Below are 22,469 nucleotides of genomic sequence, written 5' to 3'. Positions count from 1 at the left end.
AACACTGTTAGATAAAAAACACTGTTAGATAAAGCGTTCAGTGAAAGATGGTATGCATGTGACCTGCCATTCTGTTAATAATAATAATAATAATAATAATAATAATAATTGCACAATTTATATACTGCTTTAACTACAATAGTCTCTAAGTGGTTTACAAGGGTTCGGTACAAAAGGTCAAAATCAGTTTAAACTATAAAATCATACTTCATTTAAAATGCCTGCTGGATTTTTATTTTATTTTTAATGTTTTCAGTAGGTGCCATTAGGTTCATTAGGGAGGGAGCTTAACTGACCTTTGCTGGAAGATCCGTTAAATTGAGCCTGCAGTGCCAAATACATGGCTCCTGGTGGATATGAACCATACTGTACATCTATGGGGGACAACTAACAGTTACTTCCCCCCCCAAAAAACCCTCTGTTGTTGGGCAGGGATATGAGGGATCAGGAAGTCCTTGAAGTATCCTGGACCCCAATTGTTATGTGCTGTTTAAATTAATAAAGGAACCTTGCACCTCACGTGTTGCCTATTCAGTGTTGTTGATTAGTAAGCTTAAAGGCTGCCATTTTCCACCTATCATATGCGCAACGTGACCCGAGTCTTGACCTTTCCAATAAATAAAACATGGAGATAATGAATAAATGCTGCTATTACATTTAAGGGCTAAGCACTGGATTCAATTGCTGTTCTTGGATCAAAATTGGCACATCTCTGGCCCAGGCTTCACTGGGCTTGACCAGTTTTGCAATACAAATATCATCCACTGTGCCTGTGACTCACCAGTCCCTTATTCAGCACCAGTCAGTAATTAAGGTCTTTCATAGACTTTAAAAACACACAAACAGGTAAAATGTTTATGTAGCATCCCTCGCCCTCCATAAAATGCTGCAGGACATTGCAAAATTAAGTGCTAGAAAATGAACAGCAATTATGAACCATCAAATGCAACTTTTAATTCTGCTTCTTTCGTCAACATAAAGCGAAGAGGCAAAAAAGAGGTCTACATCTCTACAGAAAGTTCACACTAGGTCCATACATTGTTACAGAAAAATAAAAAGCACCTAACTTCTTTTTAGTTAATTCCTTCGCAAGATGAGAATTGCTTGGCTTTTAGTTGAATAAACTAACTTATTTTTACTTCTCCAGTTTGCATATGGTGGTTAAACTAGTGACTTTTCTTAAACTGTAGAGGTCTCAGTTACTTTTGTTTAGCATATGTCACCTCATCAAATTAAGCATACTCTTTTCACCAATAAATGCAAAATACATAGAGCAATAGCCAGTGTTAGTCATACACATTCTTGTTTTTCTATCTGTTGTCTAATCCTCACCTGTCCTTCAGCCACATTGTTTCTAGGCTAACAGCATTCCTTGGGTTGCAAACATTATGATAACAAAGAGACTTGGGGCATCTTAAAGACCGGAGGTAGCATACAAGGAAGTTCGCCCATTTGTGCAATGGGTGCCTTGTTCCTCTTCTGTCACCTCCAGCCACCCCAAGCACCCACAAAATCTCCACTGGAGGGTCCCCCAAAGCCTCCAGAGAAGATTTGGGGAAACATGCAGGGTTCTGCATGGAGGAGGTGAAGAACACAAAGCATTATTGCACAAGCAGACACCTGCTTGGACTTTATCAGAAGCTCAAGTAACCAATTTATTATGGCATTCATTAACTTCGCTCCATCAGATGCATGAAGTGTTATCCTAAGTTGGGTGAGTAGGGAATTGCGAGGTCAGAAGGAAAGGAAATGCAGAAAAGGACAGGTGATTATCATTACATTATCAGCAGGGGACATTCATAAAAATCACCTGTTATGCTGGTAACACAGAGGTTTTTTTCCACTTTTTAAAGTTTTTATTTATACTTTTCAAGTTTATACATTTCATTAGTTTTACAACCAATTTACCATTTCAAAATTTGACTTCCTTCCCCCCTTTCTGTGGTTCCTTAATTTTTTAAAAATATTTTCTGCATATTCACTTGCTCATTTGATTATCTACTGTAAAAATATACTCTTGTGAAACTGCAGGTTATTACAATAATCCTGATAATGTTTTTTATCTGTTTATCATTTATCTGTAAATATTCAATAAACCATTTCCATTCTTTTATTAAAAAAAAAAAGGTTGGTATCTTGATTTCTTATACTTCCAGTAAATTTTGCCATTTCTGCAAATTCCATGAGTTTTTGTATCCATTCTTCCTTTACTGGGACTTCTGCTTCTTTCCACACTTGGACAAGTAGCATTCTTGCTGCTGTAGTAGCATGCATAAATAAATTTCTATACAATTTAGGTAGTTCTGTCCCTATAATTCCCAAAAGAAACTTTTGGAAGATATATTTTGGGAGATAACACAGATAACACAGAGATCTTAGCACCACAGGGGACAGCACTGAACCTCTATTTCAACAGTTTAACTTTGCAGCTTTGTCTGGGTAACAGAAAAGCTTGTGAACATTTTGTGGTGTTATTCCAGTGCAGCCAGTTGGTTTCAGCGTAAGTACACCCATATTGCTTAATACTAATTATGCACTTAGAAGCACATATAGTAGCCGACATAATGTGTAGTTTGGTTCAAAGGGGGTGGAAATCTACTCAAAAACACCATCTAGAGTACAATGCTGTCACTGCTCAATACAGTGGTACCTCGGGTTAAGTACTTAATTTGTTCCGGAGGTCCGTACTTAACCTGAAACTGTTCTTAACCTGAAGCACCACTTTAGCTAATGGGGCCTCCTGCTGCTGCTGCGCTGCCGGAGCACAATTTCTGTTCTCATCCTGAAGCAAAGTTCTTAACCTGAAGCACTAATTCTGGGTTAGCGGAGTCTGTAACCTGAAGCGTATTTAACCTGAAGCGTATGTAACCTGAGGTACCACTGTAATCCTAGAGGTGATGCAAGTCAAGGAAGGATGCTAACTGAGCACAGAGAAAATACTGTACTGTGACGCAGCTAAGAAAGTAACCTATTTTGCCTGACCAACCTACGTTCGGGAAACAGTCACATTAATTAGTATGCTGAAACAAACACAAAGGGTTTGCACCATGTCTCTCACGTAGTCACCCATTCACTGGCAAGGCTGAGTTCTCCCTTTCTCTCTGCATTGTCAGAGTCTCTATTAAGGTTTGTCAAGTGTGGCTAATCCAATGTGTAAGAGCGACTTCTCTGTGAAAAGCAGCGGCGATAGGGGGCAGCCTTGATGAGTGCCCCTATTGAGGTGGATCATAGAACTGTAGAGTTGGAAGGGTAATCTTATGTTCAACCCCCTGTGATTTGTTCTTTTAGATCTAAATGTGCCAACTTGATTTGGAGCCTCAAATTCCTTGAATCATTACCATTCCTGGTATGTGAAATTTCTGCAGTTCCAAAGCCTATGGTTATGCCTCAAAGCTACACCATCACCCTGGTCATGCTCAGTGACATAAAATTATGCCACCATTTAGCTTTGCAGCTAGCCCCCACCCACCCCCAGCAAGCCTCCCTTCTAATTTCCTAAAACACATACCGGTACTCAGAAGCTGACACACATGGTGACACTTAAACAGGAGAAACTTGTGATTCTGTGAATATTGAACGTACTTTTTATAATTAATCTGTGATGCAAAAGGCACATGTCCCCATTTTTAATTTGCAGGTTTGGAGGGGAGGGGAGAAGCAGAGTACAAGGAAAGTTGAGGACATAATTGCTCCACTTACCACCCTTCATTGCTAAGTAATGTTTTCCTGGAAGCCTGCCAATCCTGGTAAGTAAAGAGCATAAAAAGCAACTTGGGGCTGTCTTTCCCACACATTGGTCCAATTGGATAAGGACAACATTTGGGGCATGAAGAGTCCACATGAACCCAGGTTTACCACTTGATCCCTTATAATCAGCCTGAAGACACTTTTCTCAGTACAGTGGTACCTTGGTTTAAGAACAGCTTAGTTTATGAACAACTTGGAATAAGAATGCTGCAAACCTGGAAGTAGGTGTTTTGGTTTGTGAACTTTGCCTTCGAAGCAGGACATGTTTCGCTTCCTGTTGAGTGTGTTCCATTTGTAAATTGAGTCCTCATCTGCCAATTAGAGGCTTCCTGTTGAGTCTGTCAGCTGTTGAGTCCCAAGCACCCATGCAACACAGAGGTGGCACTTGGAGCTTTTGTTTTTGCTATTTTTTGTGTTTTTGTTTGTGTGGCTTTTTCATTTTTTCGACTGTGACTTGTTCTTCGTTTTATGGGACTGACTTGTGACGGTGGCTTCTGACTTGTTTTTGTGACTGTGTGGAACTCAGTTCAGCTACTGGTTGATTGTGTGACTGCAGAAATAGATAAAAGCCCCCCCCCCATCCAAACAATGACTATCATCAGTGCTCATGAGAAAAAAAATTAATTTTAATTTTTATCATCTACAATACTGTCTTACTTATTTTATAGTACAGTACTTTGATTATTGCCTTCATTTTATGGATCAGTGGTTTCGTTAGATAGAAAAATTCATGTTAAATTGCTGTTTTACGGATTGTTTTTCATCCTCTGGAACGGATTAATCCATTTTCCATTACTTTCTATAGAAAGCACGCCTTGGTTTAAGAACACTTTGGTTTAAGAATGGACTTTCCCAACGGATTAAGTTCGTAAAGCGAGGTAGCACTGCATAAAGAACATTTCTTGGAATCACTAGCCAGTGGCCCCTCAATCACATGCTGCACCAGCCAATCATAGAGCTTGCAGCTAGGACTGATGCATCCAGGGATGCTATTGAACCAGTTGGTCCCTCTGCATGGAACCCATAAACACAGTCCCTGTGATCTGTGTGATTACAACAGTTCAAGAAAAACCTACTGGTTCAGTTCAGAAGAACCAATTCATTCAACTCGACCTCTGCATGAGTGCCTCCCAACTTGGAGTTCAACAGCATCCCTGTATGCTCCCACACCATAGAATTGTAGAGTTGGAGGGGACCACAGGGGTCATCTGGTCTAACCCCCTGCAATGCAGGAATCTTTTTGCCCAACATGGGGCTCAAACCCATGACCCTTAGATTAAGAGTCTCATGCTCTACTGACTAAGCTCTGGAAAACTATTCTATTACTGGCTTTATTAGACAGTATATTTGCATAATATACCAATGTAGGTGCGCTAAATGCAGAGAATATTGGCTCACAGACACATTTCAAAAACATGTCAGTGCACGTATTCTTATTTGAGGGAAATCACAGTATGTATCCATCTGCACTTAAGTGCCTTGATGAATCAGAACCACAATCCCATAGAAGGAATGTGCAATAATGCCATAATTACGCAAGAGAAGAAAATATGTCATCAGGTACAAGGAAGAATGATGACTTGTAAATAAAAGTAAAGTATACTACTGAAAAACTTGATGCACTGCAAATAGAATTTCTTAATCACAAAACATTTTAAGTAGAGAAAGGATGTTTTCCCTCAAACCTTGTTTCCCCAAATTATTATAAGTAGCCTTACAATTACAAAATCAATTTTATATTATCTTATTTGCAAATACTCAAGTTTTATGTTAATCACTTAAGAAGGCTACATGACAGACCCTCCTTAGGTTAGCCACATGGGACTTGTGGAATTACAAACACACTTACAAACTGAACTTCAAGATTCTATTTCTCTGTTGCCCGATAATTTAAAAAGCAAAAACAATGCTGCTCATAAAAGGTAAAGGGACCCCTGACCATCAGGTCCAGTCGTGACCGATTCTGGGGTTGCGGCACTCATCTCGCTTTATTGGCCGAGGGAGCCGGTGTACAGCTTCTGGATCATGTGGCCAGCATGACTAAGCCGCTTCTGGCAAACCAGAGCAGCACACGGAAATGCTGTTTACCTTCCTGCCGGAGGGGTACCTATTTATCTACTTGCACTTTGACATGCTTTCAAACTGCTAGGTTGGCAGGAACAGGGCCCAAGCAATGGGAGCTCATGGGGATTCGAACCGCTGACCTTCTGACCACGTCCCAACTGCTGCTCATATCTGCAGGCAAATGTGATGAATAAATAGGTGGAATAACTAAGTTATGGGAATTGCCCTGAAGACACTTTTTGGATTCATAATGTCAATATTCAGAATCTGCAGTCTCTTCCTGCTGGCATGCATTGCTCGATTACTTACCCCTCAAAAGGTTGCCTACATTGCAGGCACAAAGCACAATTTGCAAGTCTCACTGCATCCTTTGGTTACTAGTGGGGTTTTATTGTGAGACTTAAAAACATGCATGCCCATTATTAATAAAAATGGTTTCAATAAAAGTGAGGACCTGTTTTTGCTGTTGCTCAAGCAAGGAAGAGAAGGAGCCACCCCACCCTTGGCCCTCTGGGTCTTCCATGCCTCAGGTCAGCTCTGCAGGAAAAATATTTCGTTTTGGCTTCTTTACCCTCTTATTGTGGTTGTTTTGTTAGCTTTCTGCCCCTTTACTTCTTCCTTGTCCTTATTTGTTTGTCTCATCATTCCCCCGCCTTCCTTCACTGAAATAAATCATCACCATCATCATTATCATCATCTATGGGTGCACACCTTAATGAAATGTGCTGTGCACACCCATGCCCATGAATTTTATAGTTTCATACATGAATATGACTTCCATTTATGGATTTGGTAACTTGGGAAGCAGTGCTCAGAGGGGATGCATTTAAAAATGCAAATGCCTAATAGTTAAGCCTCATTATCATGTTTGCATTAGTTGCCTTTGTTTGTTTACTCTGAAAACATACCACAACAGGAAGGTGGCACCCAGTCAATGGGGGATCAAAAATTAGTAGAATGAAAAGGCACAAAATTGGATTTACTCTAACTATACCCTACACTAGGAGCAAATGAGCCAGAAAAGTTGAGTAATTCTTATAAATGCACTTTGACCCTTTCATCCACCAATAAATAATGAAATTCCATTTTTTTATCCACTTGCTCTAAAGCTGCATAGCACTGAAATGCATACTGTATTTACTTTTACTATTTTAAAATTAAGTTGCAGTGTTCTTGCTGTAAACACTGGTGGTAGATGGGGAATGAACTCGAGTCTTACCAAACAGTGTAGTTTATCGTGCTAAAGCACATCAATGGGCCATAGTGGTGGTGGTAATGTTCATTCTTTCCTGACAAGGGCACATCCTAGAGGGCTTCTTTGCCAGTGAATAATAACAGAAAGCATCCTTAAGGCAATTTCTTCTCAGACAGGAGCCCCTTCTTCCACAGGACTTGCTAGGAATCTTTCATTTTTGAGATAAGATTGGAGGTCTCACTTCAGGCAAGCGAGACTGGTGATGGTGTGGCATCCTTATTGTTTTGGAAAGAGACAGTGGCAGGGAGGATACAAATGAGCATTGTTTGTTTTTGTCTATTAGCTGGAGGTTTTTTGTTCACTTATTTCCTGCAGGATATCAGGACAGTGTCAGTAGAGTGCCTCATTGCTTGGCACAGAATAATATTGAACAGAACACCATGTGAGGAACGACACTTTAAGTATAGAGACAACTATAGCCTTTTAACCAGAAAGCTTCATTTAACATTGAAAGAGAGGGTGGCGCTTCTAATGTGTGTCAGGACTCACCATTACTTACGCAGGAACTTTCCCCCCATGCTTCAGCCAGGGTACCAAGGAGACACAAAAGCCCCCAATTTTGTGCAATTGAGGGGGTTAAGGAATCCAGAAACGAAAACACAGCTTCAGCCTCTTTCGTTTGAAGCTCTCTATTATTCTCTCAGTTTCTGTTCAACTTGGCAAAAATCCCATAAGCCACATTTCACATTGCAATGCAGCTAAGATGAGATGTGCACATTTGAAGCAGCTGTTGTACATGTACAGATTGCAGAGCATGCACAAATGACAATTTCATGAATAGGAGTTGGTGGGGTGGCTGCAGCAGGCAAGCGGAAACCAAACAGGTAACGCACATTGATTGAAAATATATCTACCCCTTCTCTGTTACAGCAATATGCAAATGTGACTTGAAACACATGGGGGGGATGACCTTGCTGTGTTTTAGTCCACTAATGTGTACTTTGCCCTAGTGCCCACATTCCATGTGGAAAAGCTAACCAGACTTGTAGTTGGATATGGCTTCAAAACTGGTGAACACACACATTCAACGACATTGCTTTGAAGTGTATTGACAAGAAAACCCTTTAGTATTGATGTGATCAACTTGTATCTAATTGATACAAGATGTGTGTGTGTTGCATTTAGGTGCCATCATCCATGTGCAACATGTATCATAAGGACTAACTTAGAAGAGGGGTGGACAGAAGGTGGACTGAGTTCTGTTGGTAAATTGCTGGATATTTTGCAGTAGTTAATAGCAAAGGTTCCTGACTCCCAGTTTTTAACAATGACAGTAACAAAAATGCTAACTTCCTCCAGCCCCAGATTAGATTTGCTGTAACTCAGGCGTTGATTTATATTTTTATATTAAGGTCATGTTGGTATGAGTGCAGAAGGCTTTGCCCCTGAATCACTATTTAACATCTGGTTCTGCTCCACCAGCCTCTATCTGGCATGTGGCTCTGGTTAGTGGGCCTTAAGATATTAGAAAAAAAAGCAAAACAAAATGGAACCTGAAAGCCTAAAATCTGTCTGAACCTGAGTTTGGGTATTTTCTCATGCTAGGTTTAAATGTGCCTTGGAGTCACACACACAATGTATGTGCCCATATGTGACTAGAAAAATCGATTGTATATGACAGCCAATGGAAGGCTTTCTTTCATGTTGCACACCAATTGAAGCCAATACTTGTCTATGAAAAGTTAAACATCCTTATTGTCTCATTGGCTAGCCATTCAGGTCTCTTTCCACGTGCTACCATTTCCCTAAATGTATGCACAGCAGACGGCAGCCATCTCGACTCACGAGCCACCACCCTGTCCTTGATTAAATTCCTCCCAACATCTGAGGGTGTGTACACACTCCAGTTTGCTTTGCGTCCAGTGCACTCTCATTGCCATTTTGGAAAGTGGCACCTATGCCAACAACAACAACAACAGCAGCATTTATTCTGTACCTATTCTGAGGTTTCCCCTGTAACCAGCTAATGGCAGTTGTAGTTCAGCAACATCTTCAGGGCCAAAAGTCTCCCACTCCTGATCCACCCTAACAACGGTGGATCTTGGGGTCTCAAAATTCAGCAGCACCTTGTGCAACACCAAGATTCAGCACCCGCTACCTCTCATGCTCCATTCTAAAGCATATCTGTGGCATCCTAACCCTGGTGGCACCCGCAAAAGTATCCGCGCCCAGCCCGACTCCTAGGAGCTGAGGTCCCTTCTCTCTCCCCCCCCAATAAAATATTGGAGGCCAGTTGATGCACATTGCCATTCTAGTGATGTTTGTGCACTGTGTCATGTGTGTGGTGGGGCTTACCTGCCCCCCTATATTTTATTCAAGTTGGCATCCTTGGCACCCAAACTGGTTGTGCTCCCCTAAATCTGCCTCTTACCACTGTGGTTGTAATAGCACAGTGACAGGGAGGCAGTGGAATTTCATCAGTAGATGCTTTCCCCATTATTACACCCCCCAGGGTGAAAAAAATATTGAGGGGGGGTGTCAGGTAAGCCCCGCCCCACATATCTCCTGGTATGCCCCACGGAGGACCTTAAGGTCCATAAATAGCAACACCCTAGAGGTCCCGGGCCCTAAGGAAGTTAGGTTAGCCTCAATCAGAGCCAGGGCCTTCTCAACACTGGCTCCGGCCTGGTGGAACGCTCTGCCTCATGAGACCAGGGCCCTGCAGGATCTGATTTCTTTCCGCAGAGCCTGTAAGACAGAGTTGTTCCACCTGGCCTTTGGCTTAGAATCAGTTTGATTCCCTCCCCCTCTTTCTTTTTTCCTTTCTCCTCCTGTGAAGAGGCTGCATCCTAATGTTTTAATGTTGTATTTTAATCTTGTTTTTTAAATTGTATTCTAATCAACTTGTTTTTATTATTGGTTGTTAGCTGCCCTGAGGAAGCTGGGGAGGACGGGATATAAATAAAATTTATTATTATTATTATTATCAATCACATGACACGGTGCGCACAAAACACTATTTGAATGACAGTGCCCACCACATGTTGAATTTCTACCGGCCGCGCTGCTGTTGCCAACCGAGGAGCTCTGGCAAGAAGCGAAGGGGAAGAAGTGAAAGCACTGCGGAGGCGTCGTCTGAGGGCGGGAAGGGGCCGCGTCGCAACCATTTCTTCGACGGTGGCGCCTCCCCCCGCCTTGTCCGCACGGGCTCTTCCCGCCTCTTTCCTTGCAGCCGCGCCTGCCGAAGGCGTCGCTAAAGAGCATCTGCCCGGGAACAGGAAGGAGCCTCCCTCAAAGCTGCCGAGGCGGCGGCGGTGGCGACGAAACTAGGCAGCCTACGAGCAAGCGGCGCTCTCTGGACCTCGCCAGGAAGCGGAACGGAGCCCCGCGGGGGGACGCAGCTGGACCGGTTTCTTCTCCCGCGCGCGGAGCTGAGCGAGGTGATGGGGCTGCTGCTGCTGTTGCAGGGGCGATGCTTTCTCTTCCCTTGCGGGAAGGGAAGATTTAGGTTGAGATGAAGCCTCCAGCCGATGTGAATGGAAATGTCCGCGCCTGGCACTTCCATGGGGTGGAGAGGGAATGGGGTTAAAACGCTGTGCGCGCGTTTTAAAAGATCAAGAGAAATCAGAAGGTTTCGCAGGGCAGCAGAGTCCGGACTTTGGTGTATTCGGCTTGCTAGGCTTATAGGACGTATGAAATGGGTCGGTCTCGCTGTGGGCAGGATTCCTGCATTGCGGGGGGTTGGACTAGATGACCCTGGAAGTCCCTTTTCAGCTCTGCAGGATTTCTGTGAGGGGTTCAAGTGAAAGGAGCGGCTGACTACCATGCGGTGCCAAAGAGAAAGTCTGACGGCTCCGCGCGTTTGTTTGTGTGTGAGAGATAAAGTAGAAATACAGACAAAATTGGGGAAACAAGTCCCTCCACACATGTTTTTTTTCCCCATTCGGTTTTGTGAGATGCACGAGATGTTACGATCTTTCTTTTGGCAGGATGTTGGCTGTAGTCCAGATTCTTCGCTGGGTTCCCAGTGCTTCGGTTCTGCCAGGAGAAAGAGGTCTTTCTCTTGAAAGACCCATCATCATGTTAAGGCCAAGGTCTACAACTTACGGCTGGGAGTTAATAGCCACATGTTGTCTTTTACTAACCAGCTGTGAAGTCCAGCCCCACCATTATGGTGAAACATTATCATACAAAGTTAGCAACATGATCAAGCCATGTAACTCAGGGATTTTTGTAATGTTGACTTTAAAATAACAGTTTCGGTCTTCTGGTACAATCGCAACATGTGAGGAAAGGGTAGGATTTGTCCAGTAAAATGCTTCTTTTCATCTTCTAAGAGACCTTAGTACAAAAAAGGAGGACTAGTTTTTCAAGACATCCTGTGGCACCTTAAATATGAAGTGTGATAACCAAACGTTTGTCATATTCAGAGGTGGCCCACTGAAATCATTTCACGTTGATGTAACTAAGAACTGCTTTCATTCACTATTCAGTGAATGTTTGGGATATATTACTTCTCAACAGTTCTCTTCAATACAATCTGTGATTTCTTTCTTGGGTGACTAAAGTGTTAACATGCTTCAACAACTTCCCTTAATATTAAGTCATGAAAATGCCTGTAAAATTCTCACGGAACTAGGAACGCCCATTTTTTCTTCCTCCTGGGGCAAGAAAGTGATCCCTGAAATCAAAACACATAAAACATCTCTCTAGTTTAAAAAAGTCTCATAGCTGTGGTTGAAATTTTAATTAATATTTCATATGCCATTCTATCCTCATGTTTACATGTGTTTTTCTTCTATTATCTTCCCCCGCCATATTATTCCAGTGGAAATAATACCACTGAAGACAGAAAGGGTGAGAGATGCAGATGGATAAATGTTCCGTGATTTCCATATACTAACCATTTGTATTTTATACAGGGATGTAATTTTAAAATGATATCTAACAGTTTGTGCAGAAAGAATGACATATTTAATATCTGCAATATAACCTCTCCATACAGTGGAGGAAGAAATGGATTTGATGTGGAGTCCTGGATAACCATTTGCCCCTTCACTCACACTGATCCATGTAGATGCAGAATTCTGCATGAGGGATGCTGCAGTTGCCTGGTTAATTTTTCACCTTTAAGATGCAATATTCATTAGTAGTATTAATATTAATATACCTAACCTTTCACCTTAAGGTTTCTAGAATAGTAGATGAATTGAGAAAATGATTTACTCAAAGGTATCTTCTGAGTAGACATACATAGGACCATGTCTGTCAAATGAGTATTTTCCAGTATGTGTAGGACTGCTGTTTTACAATGCAATCCTATGCATTTCACTAAAAAGCAATTGAGCTCAATGATGTTTAATCTCATGTGAATTTATACAGGATTGCAACCTTAATCTTCATAGGTAAGAGTTCTATCCAATGTTAGCCCTACTCAAAGCAGAGCCATTCAAATTAATGGGCATGATTAACATAGGTTCATTATTTTCAATGGGTCTACCCTACTTAGTCTTGTCTTAGTTGAATGCAACCTTAAGAGTCTACATCAGTTACACATTAGGCTTACACGACAGATGGAATTTGTTGTGTCAGTTCACATTTTGCAATACTGGCAAAAAATATCAGTGGTTTCCAGTTAGCTACCGGTAAGTCCTGTGGACTCCCTGTTTTTCCAAAGGCAAGACCCCCTTCCTTCGAAAATGTTGATACCTCTATGGTAGTTTTTGCTATGTGAATGGGGCACAGGTTCACTCGGGTCCACAGACCACCAATTAGGAACCACTGATCTATATAATAGAAGAGCAAAACACTTGATATTTATCCTGTTTTCTTTTGGTTGAATGCTTTGTTTGAATTGAATTAATAGGGGTGAAAGTCTTCATCTTGTTTAATGGTTAGCAGAAGTGTATTTGATTTGTGGTCACAGAGTTTGGTGTGGTTTCTTATTGAACTTGGTTATAGGAAAACCCAAGACCTTGGTTATTGGAAAACATATAAATGATTTATTTTAAAGAAATGAATCTGAGCAGCTTTCAAATCAAAAATCCTACAGGGAGGAGGGTGATTAGTAGGAAAAGAAATAATTTTATCTATCTTTTCATCTTGATTCTGCAACTCCTCATTACATCAGCAAAATCTATCCTCTTTTTTCTTAGGGCTAGTGGGTGTAATGAAAGCTACCATGTCAAGGGTCATGTTATAACATGTTGGAGTTTTGTCTTCTTGTAAGTCAGCTTGGCCTTGCTTGTCAAGGCTTTACTAAACCACATTATTTGTTTGTATAGTACTATGCCAACACACTCTTAGAATAGGAAAGCTGCATAATTGGACACACTCATTTGGATTGATTTCTATATGTGAACTGCCAAAACCAGCATGTAGGCATATCCAATGAAAATGAAGATTAAAAATGAGTTTGACCTTAATTAACAATATCAACAAAAATTAGATTTGAGGGTCACCAGAAATGAACCCAAAGGCGTTGTTTGACAGGCATACCTAACTATAAAATTATATCAGGTTGTGTTTTTTTAATATAAAAAACCCAGATTAATAAATATTTTAGCTGATTAGTTGCCTGTCATCCAAAGGTCTCCAAGCAACTAATATTAAAGAAAAAGACGTGCAAATACATCATACGATAAAAAAGGGGGAAATCATATAACATGTTAATATTTCATTCAACATATGGGAAAACAAAAACCACAAACCAGCCCCCTACATAGCAATAAAAAACCATTTGCAATATTGAAACAAAAAAACAAGGCAATACTCCCACCCACTAACCAGCAGATAAGACAAAAACTCAACCCTCTTCCCTAGCCCAAATGACAATTCACATGGAGTCAACAACTCCCCCACTAGTTACCAGTTCATTTCTGGGCCCAATTCAAGGTGCTCACCCCACCCAGAAGGCAGGTTGCTTCCTGCAAATCAATGGTCCAGGGTCTTCCGGGATGGTCTGGCACCTCTCACCTTCCTTCAGGGGGAAGCAAAGCCAAGCAAAGCAGGGAGCTGGTGGCAGACGTTTTACCTGTTTTGCCATTGTTCTGGCTACTCCTCTCCTGCTGCTGCTTGGGGTTCTTCCGTCAAGGAATCTTGGCAATCAAGGTTTGTTGACGGTACTGTTACATATCTTGACACCCCCTACTCCCCATCACAGCTTAAGTTTCTTGGGTTTTCTGAGGACAGAGGATGATTACTAAATCTGTTTACATCTGTGGTGTAGATCTGCGCTAAAAGCAGGGAATGGTAATCATTGATAAGTGATGATACAGCGATTGCAGTTACAGCAAGATTCTTTCATGCCATTAAAATGTAGTATCTTGGAACACGTATTTCTCCATTACCTTTGTGTAAGTTTCCCACAATGGAGCATCTCCACAAATTGGTTTTTTTTAATGATAACAATAACTTCCATTGCCAAATAGCTGCACCTCTCCCTCTGACCCAGTTCAGATATAATGTCAAACCATAGTTTAGTTTAATAAGAAAGAGTTGCAGTGACCACAGGTGTTCCCACATCCTTCCCCTCTCTTCCCCTGCATGCACACAAGTTAAATGCACACAAGGAGCGGGCTTTCTGTACATACATCTGAAGTCATCTTGTAAACTAAAGTTGCCATAGGATGGCATTTGGAAAAGTGAAAAAATGCCAGTGTTTTTAGTTTAATTATAACCTAACCAGCCTTTAACAGCACCTCCTTTAATGGATATTTCTATAAGGGCAGAACAGAAGAATATGCTGGAGCTTAGATATGGGCTTCATTTATATGTGAATCCTAGTTGTATAAATTCACTGCATACCATCAACATACTCCCATGCCAAAAGAAGTCTCTGCATAATGAACTCTGGTTTAACCACCCCTTTAATTATGTCAGTGTTTTAATGTCACTGTGCTCCTTTGAATGGATAGATGTATATCAAGTTTTAACATTCCTTTTCCAGAATGGGTGGGAGAGAAAGAAGCCAAAACATTTCAGAATGTTCTGCCTGTCTGCTTATAACTTGTCTGTACTAGCAGCAGAGGACCTCCTCATTTGTGAAGGAATAGAATAATTAATCATTTGGCTTTTTCTTTTCCTTTATCTTAATAGGCTAAAGAACGCACAAGCCACCATGTGGGGAACCCTCCAATCCATTTTAGGAGGTGTAAACAAACACTCAACCAGCATTGGGAAGATATGGCTCACTGTCCTCTTCATTTTCCGTGTCATGATCCTTGTGGTGGCTGCAGAAAATGTCTGGGGAGACGAACAGTCAGATTTCACTTGTAACACTCTACAACCTGGGTGCAAAAATACCTGCTATGATGATTATTTCCCAGTTTCTCATATTAGACTTTGGGCTCTCCAGCTTATCTTTGTGTCTACCCCTGCCCTTCTGGTGGCAATGCATGTTGCCTACAGAAGGCACGAGAAGAAACGGAAATACCGAAAAGGGGAGAAAATTGACCTTGAAAGTCTGAAAACCCAAAAGTTCCACATCGAAGGACCTTTATGGTGGACATACACCAGCAGCCTCTTCTTCCGAATTATCTTCGAAGCGACTTTCATGTACATATTTTATCACATGTACGATGGGTACCGTATGCCTCGTGTAGTGAAATGCACTGATTTTCCTTGCCCAAATACAGTAGATTGCTTTATTTCTCGTCCCACTGAGAAAACTGTATTTACTATTTTCATGCTGGCTGTGTCAGGCATTTGCATGCTCCTAAATGTACTTGAGTTGTCTTATTTGATACTAAAGTCTTGCATGAAGAAGTCTCAGACCAAGAAACCACTGCCCAATCATTAGATGTTTGTATGTCATGTACTTATTTTGCATTGCTTAAAAGCTCATCTGTTTTTAATTAAACTATAGTAAATTACACACCTTCTAAATAGTGGGAGTCCATCTTATTTAACCCACAATTCAGGAATTCTTTTGTCAGTACAGGCTGATAATACCCAAATACATCTAGTTACAAAGCTAGTATTTTGATTATTAAACAGCTCTTTTTTTTTTGCTCCTTTGGGTGAGAAGAGCGCACAGCCTCAAACATCATGATTCTTTATGAGGTGTTTTTATTCTCAGGACTCAGGATAAGTAACAATTATTTCCCTAATTACTTTACCCCCTCAGCTTACTGCAGTTAGTTTTAGCTATGATTTACAAACCTGGTTTATTCAGATAAATCATGGTTTGAAGTTGGCATGTTTAGACAAACCATAGTTAAAACCAACCACAGTTTGTCCCAGTCTAAATTTAACAACAGACCATGGTTAGTTGAAAACAATACTGAATGCTTCCAATTTCCTTCCAGAGGAGGAGAGCAAACTCAAGGCTCACTCACTTCCACAATCAGAGGCAGCCTGCCTCCTCTGAATACCATTTGTGGGGGAACAGTGGGACAGGGCTATGATGCTCAGGCCCAACTTGTGTGCTTCACATAGGTATCTAGAAACAGGATGCAGGGCTACATAAGCCTTTAGTCTGATACAGGAGAGTTTTTCTCATTTGCTCTTACACAGCACACTAAACCACAGTTTAGCCATGTTAAGTCTGCAAACAGCCACTCTTGAACATGCTGTGCAAACCTTGACTGCCTTACATAATCCTTACCAGGGTTTAATGGGACTTGAAGCTCTAAAAAGCATATATTTAATATGCATTTCCCTTTGTTAAGATGTAAATGCCATCAAATTGCTCTGTAACAGTTTTGATCACCACGCTCGGCATAAGTTTTGGTGGACTAGAGTGTGCTTCAGATGCACACAGTTCCATGCCTCTGATGAAATGGACTCCAGTCTGTGAAAACCTGTGGTATGATAAAGTCTGTTAGTCTTTAATGTGCTATAATATTCTTGGTTTTTATTAATCTGGTGGCAATAGAACTGGGCATACCACATAAGAGCTGCCTATGTGAATAAATTGTGGAGAAACTATAGTTGAGTTCTGCCACTACTTTGTTACTATTTAAAACGTGCCTTTCACTTGATGTAGGAAGAAAGCCAATTCTGTCCTTTAAAAAGTTCTGAATATATATATATATATATATATATATATAGTGGCACCGTTTTGGAAGAAATTATTGTACTGCTATTATGAGCAGTTTCAGGAAAGCACAAAGATATATCAGGATTAGCTAGAACAAGTAATTCTGTCTCCCTGAGAACATCCTTAATCCAACTATGACAAACAGGAACTTTGGTGTGTTTCATGCTTCTGCTTGTTGAACGCGTAATTGAATGATTGACTGCCAAAAAGAACATTCTGCTATTCAATGGTCAGTATTACAAAATATATTATTTGTATGAATGACACTTTTTTTCTAATTATCCTTTACTCATAAATAAATCACATTTGTCATGCCTTCAGTTTTGTTCCTTGGAGGGTTTGTGGGTACGCTATGTTTATACCAAAAGTGAGTGGAAAATATAGTGCCACTTGTAACAGTGAAAAACACCTGCAAATATGGACATTTCAAATTTATAAATAGGTCACTAGTTTTGTAAATAGTTCAAACGAATTGCTTAAACACTCTCATTATTACAAGAGACAAATGTGGTCACCCCATACTCTCTCAAGTATATTCTCACATGCACACACACTCAGGCCCTCTGCTCAGCTGGTGTATGGTCAATGCTGCCTTTTGCTCATCAAATGATGGCTGAGGAGTGGGCAGTTGACATTCCCTTCAGAGTTTTGGGCTTTGTACACCCCAGCAAGGTCTTGAGGGGCTGGAAAAATTTGCTGTGGTGGGTGGATCAGTGGGCTTTGCCTTCATTTTTTAAGTATTTAAAGCACAGAAAAGGTATCATAGGGCATGTTTACCCACTAACCCTGCCTCACTGCCTCAGCATCACATAAACTGTGAAGTTATGTGACCTTCCCAGGGACTTTCTGGATCAGCATGTATAGCACACCAGGTGTTAAGTACTGGGGAAATATGGATCAATGGAACTGGCAAGGGCATGCAACCAAATATTTGAGCTGCCTCAGTTGCTGTAAGCTAAATTCTGCTGAAATGCCGCCTTAAACAATACCCTCAAAAACACCCACTCAAAATACCCACATAATCTGACCTACAATCAGAGGAGTGACCAGAACACACCTTGGAACTTGGCTTGTGACCTTTATACAGAGTCAGACCAATGCTCCATTTAGTCTTGTATCATCTACTCTGTCGGGCAGAAGTTCTCCAGGTGCTTAGGCTTTCCCTTCCCTGCCCCCTAAGTAATTTTAAACTGGAGATGCCAAGAACTAAGCGCAAGACTCCCATAAAGTCCTGCACCCAGTAAGTTTTAGAAATTAATCAAGCCTCCTGAACCCCTGGATCGAGGCCAGCTTTCTCTAGAAGTAATCGCCCGGGAGATGAGCCATTAAGAAAGAACAAAGAGAAAGACGATGGGCCATTAAGAAAAAGGGGTGGCGGCCAGCTATGAGTTAGAAGACAACGTGAGAGTTTGAAGCAGAGTCTTTAGGGTTGGCGGTGGTGTGACCTATAGGAAAAAAGGTTGCAAGTTGCTAAAGAGAAAGGGTCCAAGTACTGTGGTTGATTTCTGTTTGAACCCAAGGCTGTGGCTATAGGAGAAACAAGACTCTTGGGGTGCTGATGCTGTGAACCTCTCAATCATAGGCTCAGGTTGTATATATGTGTAAATAAACCATATATCATAAAGACACCACAGTCTCCACTGTTTCATTTCCTAAAGGAAACACAATCCCTGGGTGAACGCTGGAACCCCTGGAATCTCGCACCACTGGGGTGGCGTGCAACAACAGCTACAACATTTATTCATGATAAGAATATATTGACACTTAGAATCTGTGACGTTTGAAACAGGACTTTTTGTTTGAACCTTTCAAACATGCAATCATTACACTTTGCTGCCGCAAGCACAAGGAATAGAAAGTTGCTTTTAAAAAAAGAAGGAAACTGAATCTCAAGATTCTCACAGCCCTTAGTGAGTTGCACTGAGCTCACTTGCCACCTCTTGTTTCAAATATCAGATTTCATTCTGTACAAACATCTTATGTAAACTTGCAGAAACCACCCAAACTTGCTATGCCTATGCTCTGCTTACTTATCCACAAAGACTACATAGTGTGCCTTGAACAATTCTTTTTTTAAATGATCCTTTTGCATGGTCCTCATGCATGTGAAATGCCTTCAATGTGCTACACAAATATCAATTTGCACCATTGTTAACTATTTCTAGCCAAAAGACAGTATTGACAATTGCAATAGCTGTCCGTGTTAGGGTGAAACTGATGAAGTATCACCCCAAACTATGTGAGGCATGGGTAATGTGATATCCCTCCCTCAATCCTATTATTTTAAAAGAGGGGAGAGAGAATCAGTTGAGTTAAAAGTGTACAATTATTGCACTAAAATAAATAATATGGAAAAATTATTCTTTTCTATGTATTTCTCAACAGTTGAACTTTGTCTGCATTTGTAAAAGAAATTGTTTGCAATTTGTAGGTGGGGTAGTCTGACAACCCAAATCAATCATAACCACAACCTACTTACTTATTCACTTATTTATTTGGCCACAGATTAACACGTGTAGTTTTACCAAGTCTTTTCCCATTTCAAAATTATAACATCACACTTCTTTAAACATCTGGCTATATTTCTCTTCCAGCTATTGGCTTCTGATTCTGACAGTTTTGCAACTTTTAAAAAACAGCCCAAGTGTTTTGAATTGTCATACTGCCACCTGCTGTTTATGAGCACCATTCACAATCTATATTAATTCCAAAAGCCATATGCTTCAGTGTCAAACACACTAGGGATGAAGACTCACTGAACAGAGGGGGCTTACTAGAACACACCCAAGGCTGGACATCAGATGCCATCCATGGCTAGGCTCCCAATACACTCTGGAAAAAGTTGGGATTGAGGTGGGACGTACTCCCCTCTTCAGTACTACTTCTGGCAAGGTTCTGATTCACTTCTCTTCACCTTCCCAACCCTGTCCAGACACCCTCATGTTGACTAACGGTTTTCCCCACCTACATAAAGAAACCACCACTGTAGTTAAACCCTCCTTTGGGTCTTCATTCCACAAGACGAAAGTGAGATATTTCATCAAAGTGCATGCTGTGGAAGGTGATGTATTGAGGACTGTCCAGCAACATACAAAAGGCCCTTGTGACCAAAAAAAAACCCACCAGAGACAGGGAAGGGGTTGAGAATCTGGCTCCTGCCTTCTTACCTTATCTCGAGGGACACTCCCCAGAAGCAGGAGCAGTCAGGGGAGCACATGTCTCTGTAGAATGTATCCAGGGTCATTTGTGCCTCCCAATCTAGCAGCATCTAGATCAGAGGTCTTCAACCAGTGGGTCAGGACCCACAAGTGGGTCACAGCAAAGCTGTTGCCACTACATTGAACTCTGGATAAGGCTGACCAAAACAAATGAGCACTCAGATAAGTGATTAAGACACTTCCCTTCTAGCTTTCTCAATCCCACTGCTTACACAGTGACTGCACTGGATGAATATTAGTTTCTGGACCCAATTCAAAGTGCTGTTTTTGACCTATAATGCCAAAAGGCTCAGCATCACAATACCTCAAGGACTGCCTCTCCCCATATGAACCTACCTGGACCATGAGATCATCCAGTGAGGTCCTTCTTTGTGTGGTGTGCATCTTCCACAAGAGGTCCGGAGGGTAGCAACATGGGAATGGGGCTGTGGAGGAATAGTTTTGAAACTGTGCTCTAAATTTAACATTGCATTGCAGGGGGTTGGGCTAGATGACCCTCGGGGTCCCATACAACTAACAATTCTATGGAAGCAAAAGAAGTCAGGGTGTGTAGAACGCATATCACTGTTTATATGACTTGACATTCACAAGATGAATGGGAGAGGTTGGATAAAAGATATCTCTTGCCAAGAGATATAGCAAGAAGCAAAGTGTAATGAAAGGAAAAGTAACAAAAAAGCCAAATAACTAGACTAGACAAGTGTGTAGTGTTTATAATTAGAGATGGGTATAATATGCAGACTCATGTTGCAGCATATTATAATCAGTTAGCTTAGCTTAAAGCTCTTTGTTTGAAACATATATGAAAACTTTATGCTGTGTTGGGGTCAGGGAGATCTCCAGTTCCTGAAGTGCCCACAGAGAAATAAAGACGTGCCTTGATTCTCATATCATTGGCCTCGCTTGTTATTTAATCCCTACCTGGGAATGAACTGCTTAACAGGTCTTTTCTGTGGTGGCTCCCCGCTAGCGGCATGCTCTCCCCAGGGAGGCTTGCCTGGCACCTTTGCTGCATATCTTTAAGTGCTGGTGAAAAACATCCCTCTTCTCCCATGCCTCTGGCTAATTAAACAGTCTATGGCGGCATCCCCAAACTTGGCTCTCCAGATGTTTTGGGACTACAATTCCCATCATCCCTGACCACTGGTCCTGTTAGCTAGGGATGGTGGGAGTTGTAGCCCCAAAACATCTAGAGGACTAAGTTTGGGGGTGCCTGGTCTATGGCCTTTTAAACTGAGGGGTAAGTATTATTATTGTTTGTTACTGTGTTATATATTTTTGTGCTTTTAGATCGTAAACCGCCCTATGATCCTTGGATATTGGGCGGTATAGAAAAGTATTGTTGACATCCATCTGTCTCGAGAGACAATGGAGTGTGCCTCCAAGGGTGAAGTCTCATTCTCACCGATGTGGTCTGAAGGAAAGCAGAACAATAGGCTTGGCACCAGCTTGGCTGCTGGAATTGCCAGAAGGAGGCGTACAAGGTGCCATCCAACCGCCTTGGGGACTCCACTCTGGATTTGCGTAGGGTTTGCTGCTTAGATTTTTCTTCTCCCAAAGAAGCAGCGGAGGTTTAGGATCAGAGTGTTCCTTCTCCTTAGATTCCCAGGTGGACGAGCCCCATCTGCTCCTCACTTCCCTCTACAGCATGTGCAGAAACCACCTTTTTGACCCACCATTGGTCTCACCCGCTCAATCCACCAGAGCCACACGCAGGGAAGTCCCTAACTCCCCGAGGGTTTTGAGACCTGGTTTAGCCACCCAGCCAAAGCCGCTTCCCAGGGTGTGGCCGCTGTCACATGCTGACAGCTTCTAGGAGCCACAGGTGACAGCCAAGTGGCAGAGGGGGAACCAAAAGGTGGGCAAACTACCTTTGCAGGTGCCCTACGTGCCCCACACCAGAGGTCCCACACCCTTCCATAAACACCCCACAGAAATGCAATAACTAGCTCAATAAATAAATGCTATAAAATGAAATAAACCTACAGAAAAACTTAAAACCACGGAATCCCTTCCCCTCACAGACACGAAACCTAGCCCTCCCTTGCCTCCTGCTCCAGACGCAGCCCTGAAACCGCGGGCCTGCTCCTCTTTGGCGGGAGCCTCCGAGGCCTAGGCCTGCCGAGCGACGCCTCGCCCGCCCCGCGCCCACCAGGGCCGCGCTTGGGCCGGCGGAGAGGCGTGGCTTAGTCGGGGCCCAGCC

The 22,469-nt window shown here is 41.9% G+C and overlaps 1 protein-coding gene, 1 long non-coding RNA gene and 1 pseudogene across 4 annotated transcripts in view; 1 reads left to right on the top strand and 2 right to left on the bottom strand.

The window, feature by feature from the left end:
- Positions 1-10,270, bottom strand: part of LOC308475523 (uncharacterized protein) — a gene marked incomplete at its 5' end in the record, with an annotated part of 89,785 nt that extends 79,515 nt beyond the window's left edge. The window contains one exon of the mRNA XM_081002548.1: positions 10,063-10,270. Within this exon, the coding sequence (XP_080858674.1) occupies positions 10,063-10,270 (208 nt within the window). The remainder of the gene's footprint in view (positions 1-10,062) is intronic.
- Positions 10,271-10,293: 23 nt separating this feature from the next.
- LOC308475521 (gap junction beta-2 protein pseudogene) lies at positions 10,294-17,366 on the top strand (annotated as a pseudogene). 2 transcript variants are annotated; one of them, XR_013991624.1, is made up of 3 exons: positions 10,294-10,446; positions 15,104-16,396; positions 16,453-17,366. The product of XR_013991624.1 is annotated as a gap junction beta-2 protein pseudogene (transcript). The 2 variants fall into 2 exon arrangements; XR_013991625.1 differs by having other exon boundaries at positions 15,104-17,366.
- On the bottom strand, positions 16,088-18,743 carry LOC308475524. The gene is made up of 2 exons (XR_013985288.1): positions 18,144-18,743; positions 16,088-18,071 (listed from the first exon to the last, which is right to left on the bottom strand). It is a non-coding gene; the product is annotated as an uncharacterized lncRNA (long non-coding RNA).
- Between the last annotated feature and the right edge of the window lie 3,726 nt (positions 18,744-22,469).

Source organism: Podarcis pityusensis (assembly GCF_964106645.2).
Source record: "Podarcis pityusensis genome assembly, chromosome: 4".
Lineage (NCBI taxonomy): Eukaryota > Metazoa > Chordata > Lepidosauria > Squamata > Lacertidae > Podarcis > Podarcis pityusensis.
The sequence above is the reverse complement of the archived record's forward strand: the minus strand, read 5'-3'. Positions and strand labels throughout refer to the sequence as shown.